At 44.6% G+C, this 19379-nt stretch overlaps 1 protein-coding gene across 9 annotated transcripts in view; it reads right to left on the bottom strand.

Moving 5' to 3' along the window:
- BAIAP2L1 (BAR/IMD domain containing adaptor protein 2 like 1) overlaps window positions 1–19379 on the bottom strand; it is a 110303-nt gene that overhangs the window by 48409 nt on the left and 42515 nt on the right. For all 9 annotated transcript variants that reach the window (XM_055292354.2, XM_055292349.2, XM_063646165.1 and 6 more), the window contains exon 3: window positions 13830–13916. In XM_055292354.2, the coding sequence (XP_055148329.1) occupies window positions 13830–13916 (87 nt within the window). The remainder of the gene's footprint in view (window positions 1–13829; window positions 13917–19379) is intronic.

The raw sequence follows: 19379 nt of genomic DNA on the forward strand, positions 1-19379 counted from the left end.
ATTCTAGCTGAGACCTTTCCTGCTCCAAAAGGGAGAAGAAAGAAGAACATCCACCCAAAAATTGAGATGAGAAAAGCCACCTGCGAGGTCTAAAGGCATTTATCATGTGCTTGCTTCCAGGAAAAAATTATTTTCCAAACCCCAAACTGAAATTACTCAAGAAAAAAAGCTGGAATCAATGATCGCATTATAAATGCTTCTAAGTAAAACCGGCAAAATTGTGATTACAGCTGAGAAAAATCCAACAAAATACAGACTCATGCTCACATGTTGAGTCAGTGTGGACCATATGATGGTTTGCGATTTAACACAATCCTTTATTTTGCTGAACTCTATTCGGCAGGAAAATCTGACAGCCATAAAATAAAGCACGTTAGAAAAGCACAGTCCAGGTGCAGTGGCTCATGCCTGTAATCTTAGCACTCTGGGAGGCTAAGGTGGGAGGACTGCTTCAGCCCAGGAGTTTGAGACCAGCCTGGGCAACACAGAAAGACCCCATCTCTAAAAAAATTTTTTTATTTTTTAAAAAAGCACATCTTTTGGACATATAGAAAATTAAGTCGGCAGGCTAGGTCATATACTTGGTAGGTAGCCTGGGGTCAGATGAACCAGCCACTGACCAGATACGCGACCTCAGCAAGTTATTGCCTTTGTACTTCAGTCTCCTCATCTATAAAACGGAAAGAAGCAGCACGGGCCTCACAGTACTGTCATGATGATTACAGGAGTTAATATTACATTTATAATGTGCTTAGAACTATGCCTGGCATATAGCAGGTACAGTGTTCAGTAAATAAAATCTCCTCTTATTTCTTTGCTATTTTTGTGGAAGAATTTTAATCTCTTTAAAGTGAGCCTAACTTGTAACTAAAAGATAAGTGATTTTGGTCAATTATAACTGCTGTGGCTCAGCTCAGCTCTTTCCCTACTGTGGTATGAATTCTTTTATCCAGATCTTAGGAATATGTTTGTAATATTGTTGTGAATTAGTAACATTTCAAAAATGTTTCAGAAATTTTTCTTTTTTTTTTTTTTTTTTTTTTTTAAAAGACAGCATCTTGCTCTGTCATCCAGGCTGGAGTGCAGTGGTGTGATCATGGCTCACTGCAACCTCTGCCTCCCAGGTTCAAATGATTCTCATGCCTCAGCCTCCCAAGTAGCTGGTGCACGCCACCATGCCCGGCTAACTTTTGTATTTTTAGTAGAGATGGGGTTTTGCCATGTTGGCCTGGCTGGTCTCGAACTCCTGGCCTCAGGTCCACCCACCTCGGCCCCCCAAAGTGCTAGGATTACAGGCGTGAGCCACTGCACCCGGCCTGAGCCACCGTGCCTGACTTCTGCTCTGATTTTTAGACCAAAGACTGTCAGATTTGATTCTGAGTTCAGCAAGACAAATATATAATACAGTTTTTTTAAAATTGCATGATCCATAAGCATTCTATCAATGACTAAAGGAAATCTATGATTTTCTAGGTTCCCTGATAGTGAGGAGATAAAATCTTCTGTTTTGTGCCCAATTTCAGAAACTGGCCCAAACAATAAATGATTCAAAATGCAATGGCTGACTAAACTACAACAAAATAACATAGCCTAAATTTACATAATGGTGAGCTCTAAAAAGCTCAAAGCAAATTTATAAACTCCCCAAAGAAAGTCTTATTTCCTGAGAAGTCAATGAGAACATCCTTTATTTTTCTCTGCTTTAAGGATGAAAAAACCGACTCAAAGGTTCTTCTAAAGATTTTGGAAAAACATTTTCCCCTTACCATTTCTGTTTTCCCTTTCACCTTTTCAATATTTTCTGAGTTATAAAAATAAACCTTGCTTGATTTAGGAACAAAACTGGAAGTTTATGAAAATGTCAGATTCCTCTTTTAAATGGGCACTGCTGGGTAGGTGTGCTGCCTTGAACTGAACTGTGTACAGGTGATGAAGGATTTACCTTTATCACATGTGATAAAGGATTTAACTTTATGACACGTGATAAAGTCACATGAGTGACTTTAGGTACACACACTGACAACCTGTTGAGTGGCATGAATTTGACCCTATGACCTATTATTTAACAATTAAACAGTGGGAGCAGCCAGGAGCAGTGGCTCACGCCTGTAATGCTAGCATTTTGGGAGGCTGAGGCGGGTGGAACACTTGAGATCAGGCATTCGAGACCAGCCTGGCCAACATGGTGAAACCCTGTCTCTATTGGGGAAAAAAAAAAATACACGGCCACACACACACACACACACACACACTAGCTGGGTGTGGTGGCAGGCACCAGTAGTCCCAGCTACTTGGGAGGCTGAGGTGGGAGAATTGCTTGAGCCCAGGAGGTGGAGCTTGCAGTGAGCCAAGATTGCACCACTGCACTCCAGCCTGGGCAACAGAGCGAGACTCTATCTCAATAAATAAATAAATAAATATAAATAAAATAAACAGTTGGATTAAAATATGTTACTGGCCAAACCCTGACTACAGATCTCTGGATTTGGGTTGACGGTTTGCTCTGCCCAACAAGACGAAGAGGTTAGGACTTAGTATCCCATGCTACTGTGGTTGTTAGGATTATGTCGTTAATGCACCTTAAACCCGGACACTTAGCTAGCTGGTAGTAAGGAAGTGCTTTTTCTTTGGAGAAAAGCATACCAAATCCCTCACAAGATTACCCCAATTGAAGCAAGCAACTGTATGACACAAGAGATCTTCTACTGTCTGGGTAAGGGCCAAATTGCAAAAATTTTAGGCCTTGTGGGCCAAACATCTCTGCTGCAGCCACTCAGCCCTGCTACTGTATCCTGAATGTAGCCCCAGACAGGAACAAATGGGCACAGCTGCGTTCCAATAAAACTTTCCTGGCCAGCGGGAAGGCTTATGCCTGTAATCCCAGCACTTTGGGAGGCCGAGGCGGGCGGATTACGAGGTCAAGAAATCGAGACCATCCTGGCCAATATGGTGAAACCCCATCTCTACTAAAAATACAAAAAAAATCAGCTGGGTGTGGTGGCGGGTGCCTGTAGTCTCAGCTACTAGGGAGGCTGAGGCAAGAGAATCACTTGAACCCGGTAGGTGGAGGTTGCAGTGAGCTGAGATCGTGCCACTGCACTCCAGCCTGACGACACAGCGAGACTCCGTCCCAAAAAACAAACAAACAACTTTCTTTACAAGCAGGCCCTGGTCATCCCTGGCTGTAGTTTGCTCATCCCTGCAGTTAAGGTACATCTGGTAAAGGTGGTATTTTAGCAAAATGAAATTGAAAGCTTTCAAACTATATGCTAACTCTTATCTTCAAGTCATTGAGAACATTCAGCATGAAAACAACTAGAATTTGGTATTTCTCTTTAAATCATCAATATTTTTCTATCACTTTCAAATATACTTGAAAAAAGAGCAAGGACACATTTTCTGAATCATCTCTTTAACAGAATAGATTCTATTCATAAAGGACCTTTTATTTTAAGGAGGAAAATCAAGAAATGAGTTCTCTGGTGGGGGTAAAATGTAGGTCTGACAGATTTGCAGATCATTTAAATCCGTCATTAAGTTTTAGATACTAAAACTAACTTGCAAATTTTGCACATGTATATTAAAGTGTATCTTCTTCCTGAAGTAGGCTGGGCGTGGTGGCTCACGCCTGTAATCCAGCACTTTGGGAGGCCGAGGTGGGCGGATCACCTGAGGTCAGGAGTTTGAGACCAGCCTGACCAACATGGTGAAACCCTGTCTCTACTAAAAATGCAAAAAATTAGCCAGGCGTGGTGGCACATGCCTGTAATCCCAGCTACTTGGGAGGCTGAGGCAGGAGAATTGCTTGAACTCGGGAGGCGGAGGTTGCAGTGAGCTGAGATCACGCCATTGTACTCCAGCCTGGGCAACAAGAGCGTAACTCTGTCTCAAAAAAAGAAAAATAAGTGAACTATATTATTTTTCAGAGAATCAGAGAGGCTCTCCCATTGCTTGGCATTTCTCCTTTTCATTTCCTGGTAATTTCCAATGGCAAAACTTTTACATCTTCCATGAGGCTGAGGCAGGAGGACTGCTTGAGCCCAGGAGTTCAAGACCAGCCTGGGCAACACAGCGAGACCCTGTCTTAAAAAACAAAAAAAGTTTACACCCGCAGTAAAGAGAACAACCAGCCCGACATGGAAGAGAACAATAAGAGGACTTGACAAAACCCTTACAGAAAGAATCCTTCATGAACGGCCATCAAGAGACACAATAAAAACACCTAGCAGAATTTGCCTCTCAAGAACTTCAAGCAAGGGAACTGCTTTATAAATGACAAAAGTCAATTTGCAAACTCAATAATAAAAAAAAACATAATTTAAAATGGGCAAAGGATCTGAACAGACATTTCTCCAAAGAAGATATGCAAATGGCCAGTAAGAACATGAAAAGATGGCCAGACACAGTGGCTCACGCCTATAATCCCAGCACTTTGGGAGGCCGAGGCGGGTGGATCACCTGAGGTAAGGAGTTCGAGACCAGCCTGACCAATATCGTGAAACCCTGTCTCTACTAAAAATACAAAAATTAGCTGGGTGTGGTGGTGGGGTACTGTAGTCCCAGCTACTCGGGAGGCTGAGGCATGAGAATCGCTTCAACGTGGGAGGCAGAGATTGCAGTGAGCCGAGATCGCGCCACTGCACTCCAGCCTAAAAGTCAATTTGCAAACTCAATAATTAAAAAAAATTAATTTAAAATGGTCAAATGATCTGAATATACATTTCTCCAAAGAAGATATGCAAATGGCCAGTAAGAACATGAAAAGATGCTCAATGTCGTTACTCACTAGGGAGATGTGAACGAAAGCCAAAATGAGAGCCCACTTCACACTATAGGATGTGTAAAATCATTTATAGGATGGCTATACTGAAAAAAAAAAAAAAGAGAGACAATAGCAAGTGTTAAAGATGTACAGCAAATGAATGGTTGGATATGGTTGGAGTTAAATGGGAAGCAACTGCTAATGGGAAAGGGTTTCTTTTTGAGGTGATGAAAATATCCTAAAGTTAATTCTGGTGATAGTCACACAACTTTGTGAATATAATAAAAACCAGAAAACTGTATACTTTAAATGGGTGAACTGTATCTCAAGCTGCTATAAAAATAAATACAACAAAAAATTAATTTGCAGATTTCTTTCAGAAAAGAACTAAATAGGACTTCCAGTAATGAAAGACAGGCACTGAAATAAAAAATTCAATAGAACCAGCAATTAGGAAATAAAAATTTAAAAATACCCTTTACAATAGGACAAAACACATAAAGAATGAGTCTATAGAAGAAGAGGAGACTTCTACAATAAAAAATACAAAGTAGTGCTACAGAAATGAAAGAAATCTCAAATAAATGAAAGCATCTACCATTTTCATGGATTAGAAAATCCAATATTGCTAAGATGTCAACTCCACCTAAATCCACCTGTAAATTCAATGTATTCCAAGCGAATTTTTTAAAGGGGAAATTGACAAGCTGATTCTAAGATATAAACGAATGCAGAGGTCCTAGAATAGCCAAAGTACTCTGAAATAAACACAAAGCTAGAGGACTTATGCAACTATATACCAAGATTAGAAAGTTGCAGTAATTAAGTCAGTTTGCTATTGGTGCAAGGATAGTAAAGCATCCCCACAGACAGCCGAGTGTGTAGCTGTGTTGCCTCCTTGTCTCCCAGTGATAACCCAGGTGATGTTACAAAAATGAGTAAGTGCAAGAGAAACTGGCCAACAAAACTGAAGATGCAGAAATGAAATGAAAAGTAGCAACACTGAGTCAAACGTAGATGGAGTTAGAGAAGAAATATCTGACTGGAAATGCTGACACTGTTGGCCTTTGAGGCACTGGATGAACGGCCAGAGGAACTGAGTGAGGCCAAAACTTCTCAACATAATTGAGTCAAGTGGCTGTGATGAAAAGGATGAAGATGTTTCAGGGAAAGTGATGCCAGCAAAAAAAAAACAAAACAAAAACAAAACAAAACAAAAAACGACACAACAAAACAAAACAAAACTTCACCTTAAAGGAACTCTTGAAGATATTTCACAACATTGTAATCGCAAGGATGAAATGTTGGAAGCTGATCCAAATTTGGCAAGGAGTATGGCAATTTGCTAAAGCATAGAAAAGATGCTCGCCCTATTGTAAGCCATGAGAAGGAGATGGCAAGCACTATTTACACCACTCCTGATAGGATTTTTACAAATAAAAACTCTAATTCCCAATGTTTCTAATGCTTTAAAGTGTACTAATATTAGTTTTACAATTTTTAATTTCCCTATACATTTATAACTGACAATGAGAGAGTTTTTAACAAACATTTTTAAAGGTCATAGAACAATTTAATTTTGCAGTATCAAGATGACTTTGTGTGGTTTCAGCTTGCACATTTTTATGATGCTATTACCATGCAAAACAGGGCTGCCTGTTTTTAAAATTAATGAGTTAGGCCAGGCGCGGTGGCTCACGCCTGTAATCCCAGCACTTTGGGAGGCCGAGGCGGGCAGATCATGAGGTCAGGAGATCGAGACCATCCTGGCTAACACGGTGAAACCCTGTCTCTACTAAAAATGCAAAAAAATTAGTCAGATGTGGTGGTGGGCGCCTGTAGTCCCAGCTACTTGGGAGGCTGAGGCAGGAGAATGGTGTGAACCCGAGAGGCTGAGCTTGCAGTGAGCCGAGATAGCACCACTGCACTCCAGCCTGGGCGAAAGAGCGAGACTCCACCTCAAAAAAAAAAAAAAAAAAAAAAAAAATTAATGAGTTAAATGTACCACTTAAGAAATTAGAAAAAGAGCCGCCATAAAAAAGGATGAGTTCATGTCCTTTGCAGGGACATGGATGAAACTGGAAACCATCATTCTCAGGAAACTAACACAGGAACAGAAAACCAAACACCACATGTTCTCACTCCTAAGTAGGAGATGAACAATGAGAACACATGGACACAGGGAGGGGAACATCACACACCGGGGCCTGTTGTGGGGTGGGGGGCTAGGGGAGGGATAGCATTAGGAGAAATACCTAATGTAGATGACGGGTTAATGGGTGCAGCAACCCACCATGGCACGTGTATATCTATGTAACAAACCTGCACGTTCTTCACATATATCCCACAACTTAAAGTATAATAAAAGAAATGAGAAAAAGAATGAAAGAGTCATCTCAAAGATACATGCAAGAGAGTAAAGGAGAGACCAATGAAACAGAAAACAAAGACAGAATGGAGAGACTTGAACAACTGGTTCATGAATAATCAAGAAAAATATATATTCTGGCCAGGTGCAGTGGCTCACGTCTATAATCCCAGCACTTTGGGAGGCCAAGGTGGCTGGATCACTTGAGGTCAGGAGTTCAAGACCAGCCTGGGCAACATGACAAAACCCCATCTCTACTAAAAATACAAAAATTAGCCAGGCATGGTGGTGGGCACCTATAATCCCAGCTACTCAGGAGGATGAGTCACGAGAATTGCCTGAACCCGGGAGGCAGAGGTGGCAGTGAGCCGAGATCGCACCATTGCACTTCAGCCTGGGCGACAGAGTGAGACCCTGCCTCCAGAAAAAAAAAAAGAAAAATGTTATATATTCTTACAAACTTTTATTACGTACTTTATGAGGAGAAGAATGTCAATGAAGAAAATTGCCACTGTTTTTAAATTCTGAAATATTTGTGAATGTGTGAAGTAGAGGCAGTGAACAGAGAGGCATCTTTCTAGTCTTTGATACAGAAGCCACAAGACACATCATCTCATTTCACCTAATGACCTGGAAGGTGTGGCTGTCACCTCCATGATGAGTAAATAACCCACTGGCGAAGGTGAAGTGTTGCCCGGGGTCATAAACAGTAGGAATGTGGCAACGTCACCACTCCCGAGCATCTCGTAGGTGCCAGGTGGCATGCTATCCGGCAGTCTCAGGGGAAAGTGAGATGTGGCCTGGCCTTATTGTCCTGGGTCACAGGATCTTTCCTGGACTTGCCTGGGCGGGGTGAGCTCCGCAACCCAGGCAGCACCCATGTCTCTACCATCCCTGGAGGGGTAACCACCCCCACAGTCCATGCTCTGCCTAGCCTGGCTGCAAAACCCCTTGCTGGGGACATGTGACCCAATGTGGTTGCCCATGGAGGTTATCTCTTGTTATCTCTTAGGCCCACGCAGAAAACGGTGATGGCTACGTTTACCCTTAGGGCCTATCAGCCACCCTGAGGAAACACTGCACCCTGCAACCCGTGAGGAAGAAGTCACCCAGGAGGCTACTGAGGATGAAATGAGACAACAGCAGTGCCCGGCAGGCGGTGGACACGTCTGGAGACCCGCGTTTCTGTACGGAAGCACACGGCGCAAGAGCAGGGCAATTCTTCTAAGACGGCACAAGAGCGGAGCAATACTTCTAAGAAGAGCCACGCCCACGCTACTCCTCTGTGATTTCCACCATCCTTACCCCGTAACTCCTGGCGTTTATGGTTGGAACCCCAGTGAAACCACCATTTCCAAGGGGACTATGACCACTAATCATGACACCTGCCAGCTGTTCAGACACTAACGACAACCTCTCATCCCCTTCTTGAAAAGTCCCGTCAGCCTGGGTGCAGTGGTTCACACCTGTAATCCCAGCACTTTGGGAGGCCAAGGCAGGTGGATTACCTTAAGTCAGGAGTTCAAGACTAGCCTGGCCAACATGGTGAAACCCCATCTCTACTACAAAAAAAAAAAAAAAATACGGCCGGGGCGGTGGCTCACGCCTGTAATCCCAGCACTTTGGGAGGCTGATGTGGGCAGATCACCTGAGGTCGAGAGTTCCATACCTGCCTGACCAACAGGGAGAAACCCCGTCTCTACTAAAAATACAAAAATTAGCCAGGCGTGGTGGCATGTGCCTGTAATCCCAGCTACTCGGGAGGCTGAGGCAGGAGGATGGCTTGAGCCCAGAAGATCAAGGCTGCAGTGAGCCATGATGGCACAGCCCAGGTTTCAAAGTAAGACCCTGCCTCAAAAAGGAAAAAAAAAAAAAAAAAAAAAGAACATACTCACTGGAAAAAAAGGCTAGAAAGAAAGACAAGGATGATAAAGTGTCTGCCTTTGAGTGGTCACATCATGGGTGATGGTTTTTAATTTTCTCTATTCCCCCTGTTTTCAACCATGAGTCAGTGGCTGCTGACCAGACCATTCAGGTACCTTGGCAGTGAAAAAGATGAGAAGAGGAAAAAGAAAGGAGAGAGGCAGAGGCAGGGGAAATGCACCAGAGTCCATGGTTACAAGATACCCAAAGGCTTAAAAAAAAAAAAAAAAAAATACAGCAGAAGGCTGGGCACAGTGGCTTGCACCTGTAATCCCAGCACTTTGGGAGGCTGAGGTGGGCAGATCACGAGGTCAAGAGATTGAGAGCAGCCTGGCAAACATGGTGAAACAATCCTGTCTCTACTAAAAATACAAAAATTAGCTGGGCGTGGTGGTACGCACCTGTAGTCCCAGCTACTCAGGAGGCTGAGGCAGGAGAATTGCTTGAACCCGGGAGGCGGAGGTTGCAGTGAGTCAAGATTGTGCCACTGCACTCCAGCCTGGGAGACAGAGTGAGACTTCGTCTCAAAAAACAAACAAAAACAACAACAAAAACAAAAAAACAAACCACAAAACCAGCAGAAAAAACCTACAGCTACCCTAAGGCCCCCTACCCCAAGGCCCCTATTTCTTCCTCTGTGCTTAGATCCCCCCCTTCCCAAATAGAAACAGACTGGAAAGGATGGCTGTGGTCTTCTGGGGAAAAAAGTGGGAGGGCCCTGGAAAAACAGCAATTATGAAGTTTTTGTTTGTTTGTTTGTTGGTTTTTTGAGATGGAGTCTCACTCTGTTGCCCAGGCTGGACTGTAGTGGTGCAATCTTGGCTCACTGCAACCTCTGCCTCCCGGGTTCAAGTGATTCTCCTGTATCAGCCTCTCAAGTAGCTGGAATTACAGGCATGCGCTACCATGCCTGGCTAATTTTTTGGTATTTTTAGTACAGACAGGGTTTCATCATGTTGGCCAGGCTAGGCTCGAACTCCTGACCTCGGGTGATCCGCCCGCCTTGGCCTTCCAAAGTGCTGGGATTACAGGCCTCAGCCACTGTGCCTGGCCGCAATTATGAAGTCTGAAGTATACGCATGCTGGTAAAACCACACACCAGCCCACGAGGGAGAAAAACATCGCTCCACTCAGACACACACAAAACGCAGAAGCACCATGTACACCCAGAGCACCGCCAACATTTCTATCAGTCCTGCCCTTTCACTGAAAGTTGTTGAAAACAGACCTCTAATATCAGAGATGCCAACGTGGGGGCTGTCACCAGGCCATCTCCTAACAGCCACACTCTCTCTGCCCTGGTGTTCCTTGGCTCATGCCTGGGGAGCCTTGCTACCAGCTGGGTCCTGGGAGTGTGATCTAAATTGGGCCATGGGGTATAAGGGGCTGTGTGCTGGAGCTCTGGGGCAAAGGTTGTCAGCACACCTGAGAAGAAATTCCCCTTCCTGCCTTTGGAGACAATGGGGAGAAAGAGGATGTGATGGTTGGAGAGGCAGTGGCAGCCATCCTAGCACCATGAGGAAATGAGTATGAGGATGAGAAGACAGAGAGAAGGAACCTGGGTCCCTAGTGATGATTAACTGACAACCTGCTGCTCCTCATGTGGAATAATAAAGATGCTGATCGCTTAACTCACTGTTCATTGGGTATTTTATTTTATTTTATACTTTTGGGCAAAAGCATCCTACATTATGCACACAACAATGAGTGAGCCGATGCCAGGAGGGAACTAAGTGTAAGTATCCACTGCTAGACATCAGAAATGGTACCGCTGTCACAGAGGCCGACCATCGAGGCACACAGAATGAACATTTTGAAATGAGTCATGATTTTCACGTATGTGATAACACCCCTTTGAGTTTTCTCATGTGAGAGTTATAAAGTTTCATGATGAAGTTGTGAATACCAAATACCAAAAAGGAGTAACTAGACAATAAAATCTTCTTGGAAGATGAGAAAAATACAATCTATCTTTGGTCTTTTTTTTTTTTCTATGAATTGTCCACGACTCTCCCATACAGGGAATTTAAACAGATATGGGGTGCCTTTTTAGTCTGAACTGTATCAATAAAAGAAAAATGGAGCCAGTCAAGGAAGTAGCTCCTCCTGAGATAGCATTGTACCATGAAATTGTTAGAAACGAGAAGAAAAACCAGTAACTACACGAGATAGCAAGTATTAAGCAAAAGGACAGCTTGAAGCTTGAAACTAAATAAAACAGAAAGTTATTTCTGTTCACTCTGAATAAAATACATATGCGCAAGTGACCGGGCACGGTGGCACACACCTGTAATCCTAGCATTTTGAGAGGCGGAGGTGGGTGGGTCACCTGAGGTCAGGAGTTCGAGACCAGCCTGGCCAAGATGGTGAAACCATGTGTCTACTAAAAATATGAAAATTAGCCGGGTATGGTGGTGGGCACCTGTAATCCCAGTTGCTCAGAAGACTGAGGCACGAGAATTGCTTGAATCCTGAAGGCAGAGGCTGCAGGGAGCCAAGATCACGCCACTGCACTCCAGCCTGGGTGACGGAGTGAGGCTCCGTCTCAGAAAAACAAACAAAAACAAACAAAAAATACCCTATATATGCATGCACATGAAAGAAATTTCACCATCACAAAATATTTTCCTCACTGAAATGAAAGTTCTAAGCCTGTGTTGTTTATGCCAACATCGTTGCTGTGGAAATAGCTGTTTCAACATTAGGAACTCACGGCTGACTCAAGTAAGGTGTGGAGCAGAAGTCTTATTTAAACAGTGGCCGGACCCATAAAACATTAAAAAGGCAAACTGGGTGTGGTGAGTCAGAGCACCACATGTTTTAATGTAAGGGTCACACATGTTTTCTTTCTGATGCATGACACCAATACGATGTTTCTTTTTATTCATGCTATTTTTGGAACCCTAAAATCATCTCAACGACTCCCCCAAATATCCTAGGTTTTCCTGTCTGCTTCTGTCTACATCCGGCAGCCTCCATATTAAATTCATCGTGCTTAGAACAGAGTTACTACAGTTCAGTCCTCGCTGACACATGCAGGATTATGGCATCAACCAGGGCACAAGCAGGATTTTGGAAAACTTCTGCATGTAACTGAGTCTATTAAATATAGCAGTACTGGGCTGGGTGAGGTCGGTCATCCTAGCACTTTGAGAGGCCAAGGCAGGGGGAAACCTAGAGGCCAAGAGTTCAAGACCAACCTGGCCACCACAGAGAGACCCCTAAAATATATATAAATATATATATAATTTTATATTCATATTTATATATTTATATAAATGTATTTTTATATATTTACATAAATGTATTTATATATTTACATAAATGTATTTATATATTTACATAAATGTATTTATATATTTACATAAATGTATTTTTATATATTTACATAAATGTATTTATATATAAATAATATTGTAGCCTATTTTTATATATATATATAGGCTGGGCGTGGTGGCTCACACCTGTAATCTCAGTACTTTGGTAGGCTGAGGCAGGTGGATCACCTGAGGTCAAGAGTTCAAGACCAGCCTGGCCAACATGGCGAAACCCCGTCTCTACTAAAAATACAAAAAAATTAGCCAGGCGTGGTGGCGGGCATCTGTAGTCTCAGCTACTTAGGAGGCTGAGGCAGGAGAATCGCTTGAACCTGGGCAGCAGAGGTTACAGTGAGCCGAAATCGTGCCACGGCACTCCAGCCTGGGTGACAGAGCGAGACTCTGTCTCAATAATAATAAAAAGAAAAAAATTAAAATATAGATCACTTTCTCGCAGTACTGACTTATTCACTAACAGGGCATCACTTTCAGCATATGGTCTACCGTGTGCCTATGGCTTTATACAGAGACTGTGAGGACCCAGATCGCCTCTGCACCCAACAGCCCAGCTCCCCAACTCCACTGTCAGGCCTCTCATTTGTCCCTGTCTTTTATGGGTCAGTTAAGAGCTTCCCAAACAATCCTAAAAACCCTCAGGCCAACCCCATCAAGAAACGATGTGACTTGCCTGCACCTTCCCTTGGTGATGCCCCCACTACTCTGCTTCCCCTTCCTACTTCTTAACTGGACATGGATGCACTTTTCTTTAAACACACACACACTTTACCATGATTTTCCTCCGGTTAAGCCAGAAATTTTACGCTTTGTACAATAAAACATATTCAACAAGTTTTTTAAATGAGAGTGCTGTGTGAGGCTGTTTTAAAAGCCCACCTTTCCCTACCCCCCGACAGTGAAGTGTTCTGTAAACAGAAGCCCAGATCCCCTCGGCAGCGGGCACTGCCCAGGGTGTAACCGCCCTCTCAGCCTGCACAGGAGAGCGATTCATACCAGCAGAACCGGAAAAATCACAGCTGAAAGCAACCAGGGAAGAGGCAAGGGCCAAGAGAGCAATGTAAAGGAGTCGGATTTTCTACTAGGTGAGTCACAGGAAACACTCTGGCGGCAGCCCAAGGCCCCAGGAGGCCCGGCTCGCCCATCAGGAATGTAGGTCAAACTCCCAGGGGGAAGGGTGAGAGCCCAGGCACCCAGGGCAAAAGCTCAAGTTCCTAGGAGAGCAGGGAGGCTGGCCAGAAAACAAGGCCTCCCACTCGCCCTCCGGCACCAGCCCCAGCCCACCCTCCGACTAAGCATCAATTTCCACAGACCGCGATGAAGTAGAACCGCAGCATCCTGGCCCAGATCTCTCCTCTGTTCTGGACTGGGCCATCCCACACCTTTCTCTTGGGGTTCACAGGATGACAAGTGGGGTTTATGTATAAAGGGACAGATCGCTCACCCAGTTCGGTCGACACGGGGGAGCCGGTGGCAATCTCACCGATCTTGGCCACTCCATCGTAGTAGGCTTTTCCTGCCAGGATCATAGCTAGACACGAAAGATGACACACAAAATCGTCACTTAGACAAGGAAATGAGGAAGCGACACAAGTTTTCTTCCAAACACCCCTCGGTCCCTTCTGGCTGCAGGAAGGTTTGGGCTGTGGCAGGTGTGGCTCTCAGGAGGTAAGACCTGTGTTGAGAGCGGTGCCTGGGTGGAGGCCCCCCAGCCAAGGGACAGCCCCATGAGATCCTTATCTCTGACCAGCCCTGGAGAACCTTCAGCAGCAGGTGCTGAAAGTCCAGAGAAGGCTCAGCTTGCTCCTGATGCCAGTTTCAGAGTGGATGTGTTCCTAACGTTGAACTAGGGCTTTGGCTGGGCACGGTGGCTCACACCTGTAATCCCAGCACTTTGGGAGGCTGAGGTGGGAGGAGTTTGAGACCAGACTGGGCAACATGGTAAAACCCTGCCTCTACAAAAAAAAAAAATACATAAATTAGCCAGGCATGGTGGAGTGTGCCTGCAGTCCCAGCTACTTGGGAGGCTGAGGTGAGAGAATCACTTGAGCCCAGGAGGCGGAGGTTGCAAGTGAGCCGAGATCATGACACTGCATTCTAGTCTAGGTGACAGAGCCAGATATTGTCTCAAAAATAAAAATAAAAAAAGAAACACATCCTCTCCAGCCAGAAATCGTTTCTGAGCTAGTTCTTCTCCAGCACTCCAGGTCTGCAGCATTCTTAGTTAGGAGTTGTGTGAGGTGGCCTAGGAGCCTGGTCCTTTGATGGCAGTGCTTAACTGTTCTATTGAAAAAGACATTTTCAGCCACAACCAACCAACCTATTTGTTGCCAGGAGAGAATATATGAAATTTGAAATATATTATCATTCCAAAAAAGCAACACAATTGTCTGACAAAATAACTGAATGCTCTACTTTTTTCTTCTTTTTTTGGCAAAGACAGGAAAACTTTTATTGCTACGAGGTGGGTTCTAATTATCTTAAAAATAATACTGCCCCCTTCAAACTGATTCTGAAGACTAAATTATAACTGCGTGACCTCCTGGGGCAAATTACTTACACTTTCTGAAACAAAGGTTGCTCATCCTTAAAATGCCCTAAGAATGTGAGCAACGGATGAACAAATGGAAGATGCTAATACACTTTTTTCACTTTACAATCTAGGTTTGAGGGTTTTGAAGGTGTATGATACAGACCCAGCCTGGTTAGTGTAATTTTAGAGAAAAGCATGTATTTGGAATTTTACTCTAAGATTGGTTTCAGACATAGAAATCAGTTTCTCCTGGAGCTTTGGAGACCACACAGTTTTGGGGCTAAAAGAGCCCTCGGGAATCCCAGAGGCTACACCAGCTGCAATGCCCCATTGTATAATGGGCAATTGTTTTAACAAGGTGGATTTTATTTTATTTTTTTAGAGGCAGAGTCTTGTTCTTTCACCCAGGCTGGAGTGCAGTGGCATGATCATGGCTCACCGCAGCCTTGACCTCCTGGGCTCAGAGGATCCTTCTGCCTCAGCCTCCCGAGTAGCTGGGACTACAGGCACGTGCCACCATTCCTGGCTAATTAAAACAAAAAAAAAAATTGAAGGGGCTGGGTGCAGTGGCTTACACCTGTACTTCTAGCATTTTGCAAGGCTGAGGTAGGAGGATCACTTGAGCCCAAGAATTCTACACCAGCCTGGGCAACATAAGGAGACCCCCATATCTCTTGAAAACAAACAAAAAAACTAGCCAGGCATGGTGGTGGTGGCACACGCCTACAGTAGTCCCAGCTACTCAGGAAGCTGAGGTGGGAGAATTGCATGAGCCCAGAAGGTCAAGACTGCAGTGAGCCACAACTGTACCACTGTACTCCAGCGTGGGCAACAGAGTGAGGCCCCTGTCTCAAAAAAAAAAATAATAATTTTTTTTTTTTTTTAAGAGTAGGGGTCTCACTCTGTTGCCCAGGCTGGTCTTGAACTCCTCGGCTCAAGGGATTCTCTTGCCTAAGCCTCCCAAAGTGTTTGGATTATAGTTGTGAGCCACAGAATTAATTCACGTGCAGGTCCAGCTGAAGGTATGAAAAGCCAAAACAGTAGTATTTTTTTTCTGGCAAATTAATCTACTTTAGGATTTATTGTACAGTTAAAAATTTATGGCCAGGTGCTGTGGCTCACACCTGTGATCCCAGTACTTTGGGAGGCTGAGGCGGGAGGATCACAAGGTCAAGATATTAAGACCATTCTGGCCAACATGGTGAAACCCCATCTCCACTAAAAATGCAAAAATTAGCCGGGCGTGGTGGCGCGTGCCTGTAATCCCAGCTACTCGGGAGTCTGAGGCAGGAGAATCGCTTGAACTCGGGAGGCAGAGGTTACAGTGAGCTGAGATTGGGCCACTGCACTCCAGCCTGGCAACAGAGTGAGAGTCAGTCTCAAAATCTATCTATCTATCTATATATATATATTTTTTATATATATAAAAGTTATGGTTTTTACTATATACGTATCCAACTTTAGGAAATACAATACTCTATCTACTGTACTGTTATAAGACTCAGAATAACTTTAAAGGGTAAATGTAAAAAGAACAATAGCAATTAGCATTTATATATATACTTAATCTATCCAACAATGTTGAGACATGGTCCGTAATGTCATCAGCCCATTGCACTAAGGGCAGCGGAGTGGAGATATTCTGGGACATACCCAAGGTCAATGTTGAGTCAGTAGGAAGGCACACAGCTCTGGCTGGGCACTTCACTTCCTCAGCTCTAAATTATGGTGCTTGCTGATTCTTTGGTCTCGGCTAGAACTAAGAAAGAAGTGACTCCACCTAAAAACAAGGTGTGTAGCCAGGAAACTGTCAAGTTGTAAGATGGAACATCTCAGTATGAAGATTTTAAGTTGTAAAGTACTGATCATCTGAAAAGCACATTAGTGCTGGAATGGCATGCAGGATTACACAATATTTAAGCAAAATGTTTGGTTTGCATCCACACATGAAATCACAATTTTGCATTAATTGTTGACTTACATTGAAAACCATGTAACCTTTCTCGGTCTTGTAAAATATCTTTGCTGTGATGATAAAGTTAAATTAACTTGAAAATTATAAAATTTAGCCAAAAGAGATAAATAATACTTTCATAATTTTGCCTCCCTTTTGTGAGCACATTAAGATATTTTCTACTACTTATTGTTTTAAGGAAAGAAGAATTTTTTTTTTTTTTCTTAAGAGGGTCTCACTCTGTTGCCCACACTGGAGTGCAGTGGTGTGATCATAGCTCACTGCAGCCTCCACCTCCTGGACTCAAGCCATCCTCCCACCTCAGCCTCCTGAGTAACTGCGACTACAGGTGCATGCCACCACACCTAGCTCATTTTTTATTTTTTCTAGAAATAGGGTCTCACTATGTTGCCCAGGCTGAACTCCTGGGCTCAAGCAATCCTCCCACCCCAGCCTCCCAAAGTGCTGGCATTACAGGCATGAGCCACCATACCTAGCGTAGTTCTATTTTAGTGGTTGGCTAACTACTTCATCAGTCTAGACCAATCTATGTACTTCTACCTGATAATTTTTCCTTAAAATATGGTTTCATTGGGTGAACATTCTGCTCAAAGCCTTTGGTGTCCTCCCACTGCCCATGAGGTAAGGTCACACACCCCAGAGCCCGTGGTAGATTTTTATAGTAACGGCCTTCCAGGAATCACTCCTCCCAGAATTCCCAGCGTATGTGGTCCCCTACCAGGTGGCATGGCCATGGGACCTGCTTTGACCCACGGGTTATCAGCAAGCATGACTCCCCGCAGGGGCTTGAGAGGTGTTGGGCACTGGGGCTTATACTCTTAGGACACCACTGCTACTGAGTGAGGACAGAGTCTGGCCTCCTTGAAGGGGAAAGACCCCATTGCAGGGCTGCATCCAGCCCACAGCCCCACACAGGCCACAGAAGCCTGCAGGTGCAGGAGTGAGCCCAGAGGGTCTGGAGAACTGCCCTGCCTTTATACGAGAAATAAGAAACTATTGCTGTCTGAAGCCACCAAGTTTGAGGGCAGCGAGGTGTGCAGCGTGACACAGCATAACGAGCTCTGTCGTGTGCATTCAAGTGCACAGTGATCTGACCCTATCCCGCCCACGCCCCAACAGTGTGCCACCCATGCCAGTGTGGACCCCAGGTCCTGGCTTACTTGCTTTTTTTTTTTTTTTTTTGAGACAGAGTCTTGCTCTGTCACTAGGCTGGAGTGCAATGGCACGATCTCCCCTCACTGCAACCTCCACCTCCCAAGTTCAAGCGATTCTCCTGCCTCAGCCTCCCAAGTAGCTGGGATTACAGGCACCCGCCATCACGCCTGGCTAATTTTTGTATCTTTTGCAGAGACGGGGTTTCACCATGTTGGCCAGGCTGGTCTCAATCTCTTGACCTCGTGATCCACCTGCTTCGGCCTCCCAGTGTGCTGGGATTATAGGCATGAGCCATCGCGCCCGGCCGATTTGCTATCTTTTATGCTCGCAGTAGTGTCTGCCTGCTGAAACCTAACATCTGGTAGCTAGCTCAGCTCCTGCAGGGCCTCCTCCCTGTTCCAGGCCATACCAACCCACATCACTCAAATTCTTGTGACACTGGTCTGTACAACGCTCCTAGCCATTCACCTGTAGACCTGGGTTTTTTTTTTTTTTTAATTTTAATTTTTTTGAGACAGGGTCTTGCTCTGTCTCCTAGGCTGGAGTGCAGTGGTACCATCACAGCTCATTGCAGCCTCGAACTTCTGGACTCAAGCAATCTTCCCACCCCAGACTCCTGACAGGTAGGACCACAGGCGCATGCCACCATGCCCAGCTAATTTTTTTTTTTTTTGAGGCTGAGTCTCACTCTGTTGCCCAGGCTGGAGTGCAGTGGCATGATCTTGGCTCATTGCAACCTCTGCCTCCCAGGTTCAAGTGATTCTCCTGCCTCAGCCTCTCACGCAGTTGGGATCACAGGCACATGCCACCACGCCCGGCTAAATTCTGTATTTTTAGTAGAGACAGGGATTTACCATTTTGGCCAGGCTGGTTTTGAACTTCTGACCTCAGGTGATCTGTCCACCTCGGCCTCCCAAATTGCTGAGATTACAGGCGTGAGCCACCGCGCCTGGCCTGAGCTAATTTTTAAATTTTTTTTGTAGTGACGGGGTCTTGAATTCCTGGGCTAAAGCTATCCTCCTGCCTCAGACTCCCAAAGTGCTGGAATTACAGGCACGAGCCACCACGCCCAGCCTGCCTTGTGTTCTAACATAACTGTGGACTGCACACCTGGCAGCCTCAACTGTTTCCAAATTCTCACCAAGGACTTTACACATTTACCTACATTTCTCAATGGCTTCAGCAGAGGCACAACCAGATGGCCTGCATAAATTCTGGAAATACTTTCTGAAGTATATACTCCCCAGGAGGTGCTAAAGTGGCAAGAGCCCTCTGGGGAGAAGCCTTGTGAGCTGGAAGCTAAGCTGTAGGCAGCTCACTGGCTCACCTTG

This window comes from Symphalangus syndactylus, chromosome 9, assembly GCF_028878055.3.
Source record: "Symphalangus syndactylus isolate Jambi chromosome 9, NHGRI_mSymSyn1-v2.1_pri, whole genome shotgun sequence".
NCBI classification, from domain to species: Eukaryota; Metazoa; Chordata; class Mammalia; order Primates; family Hylobatidae; genus Symphalangus; species Symphalangus syndactylus.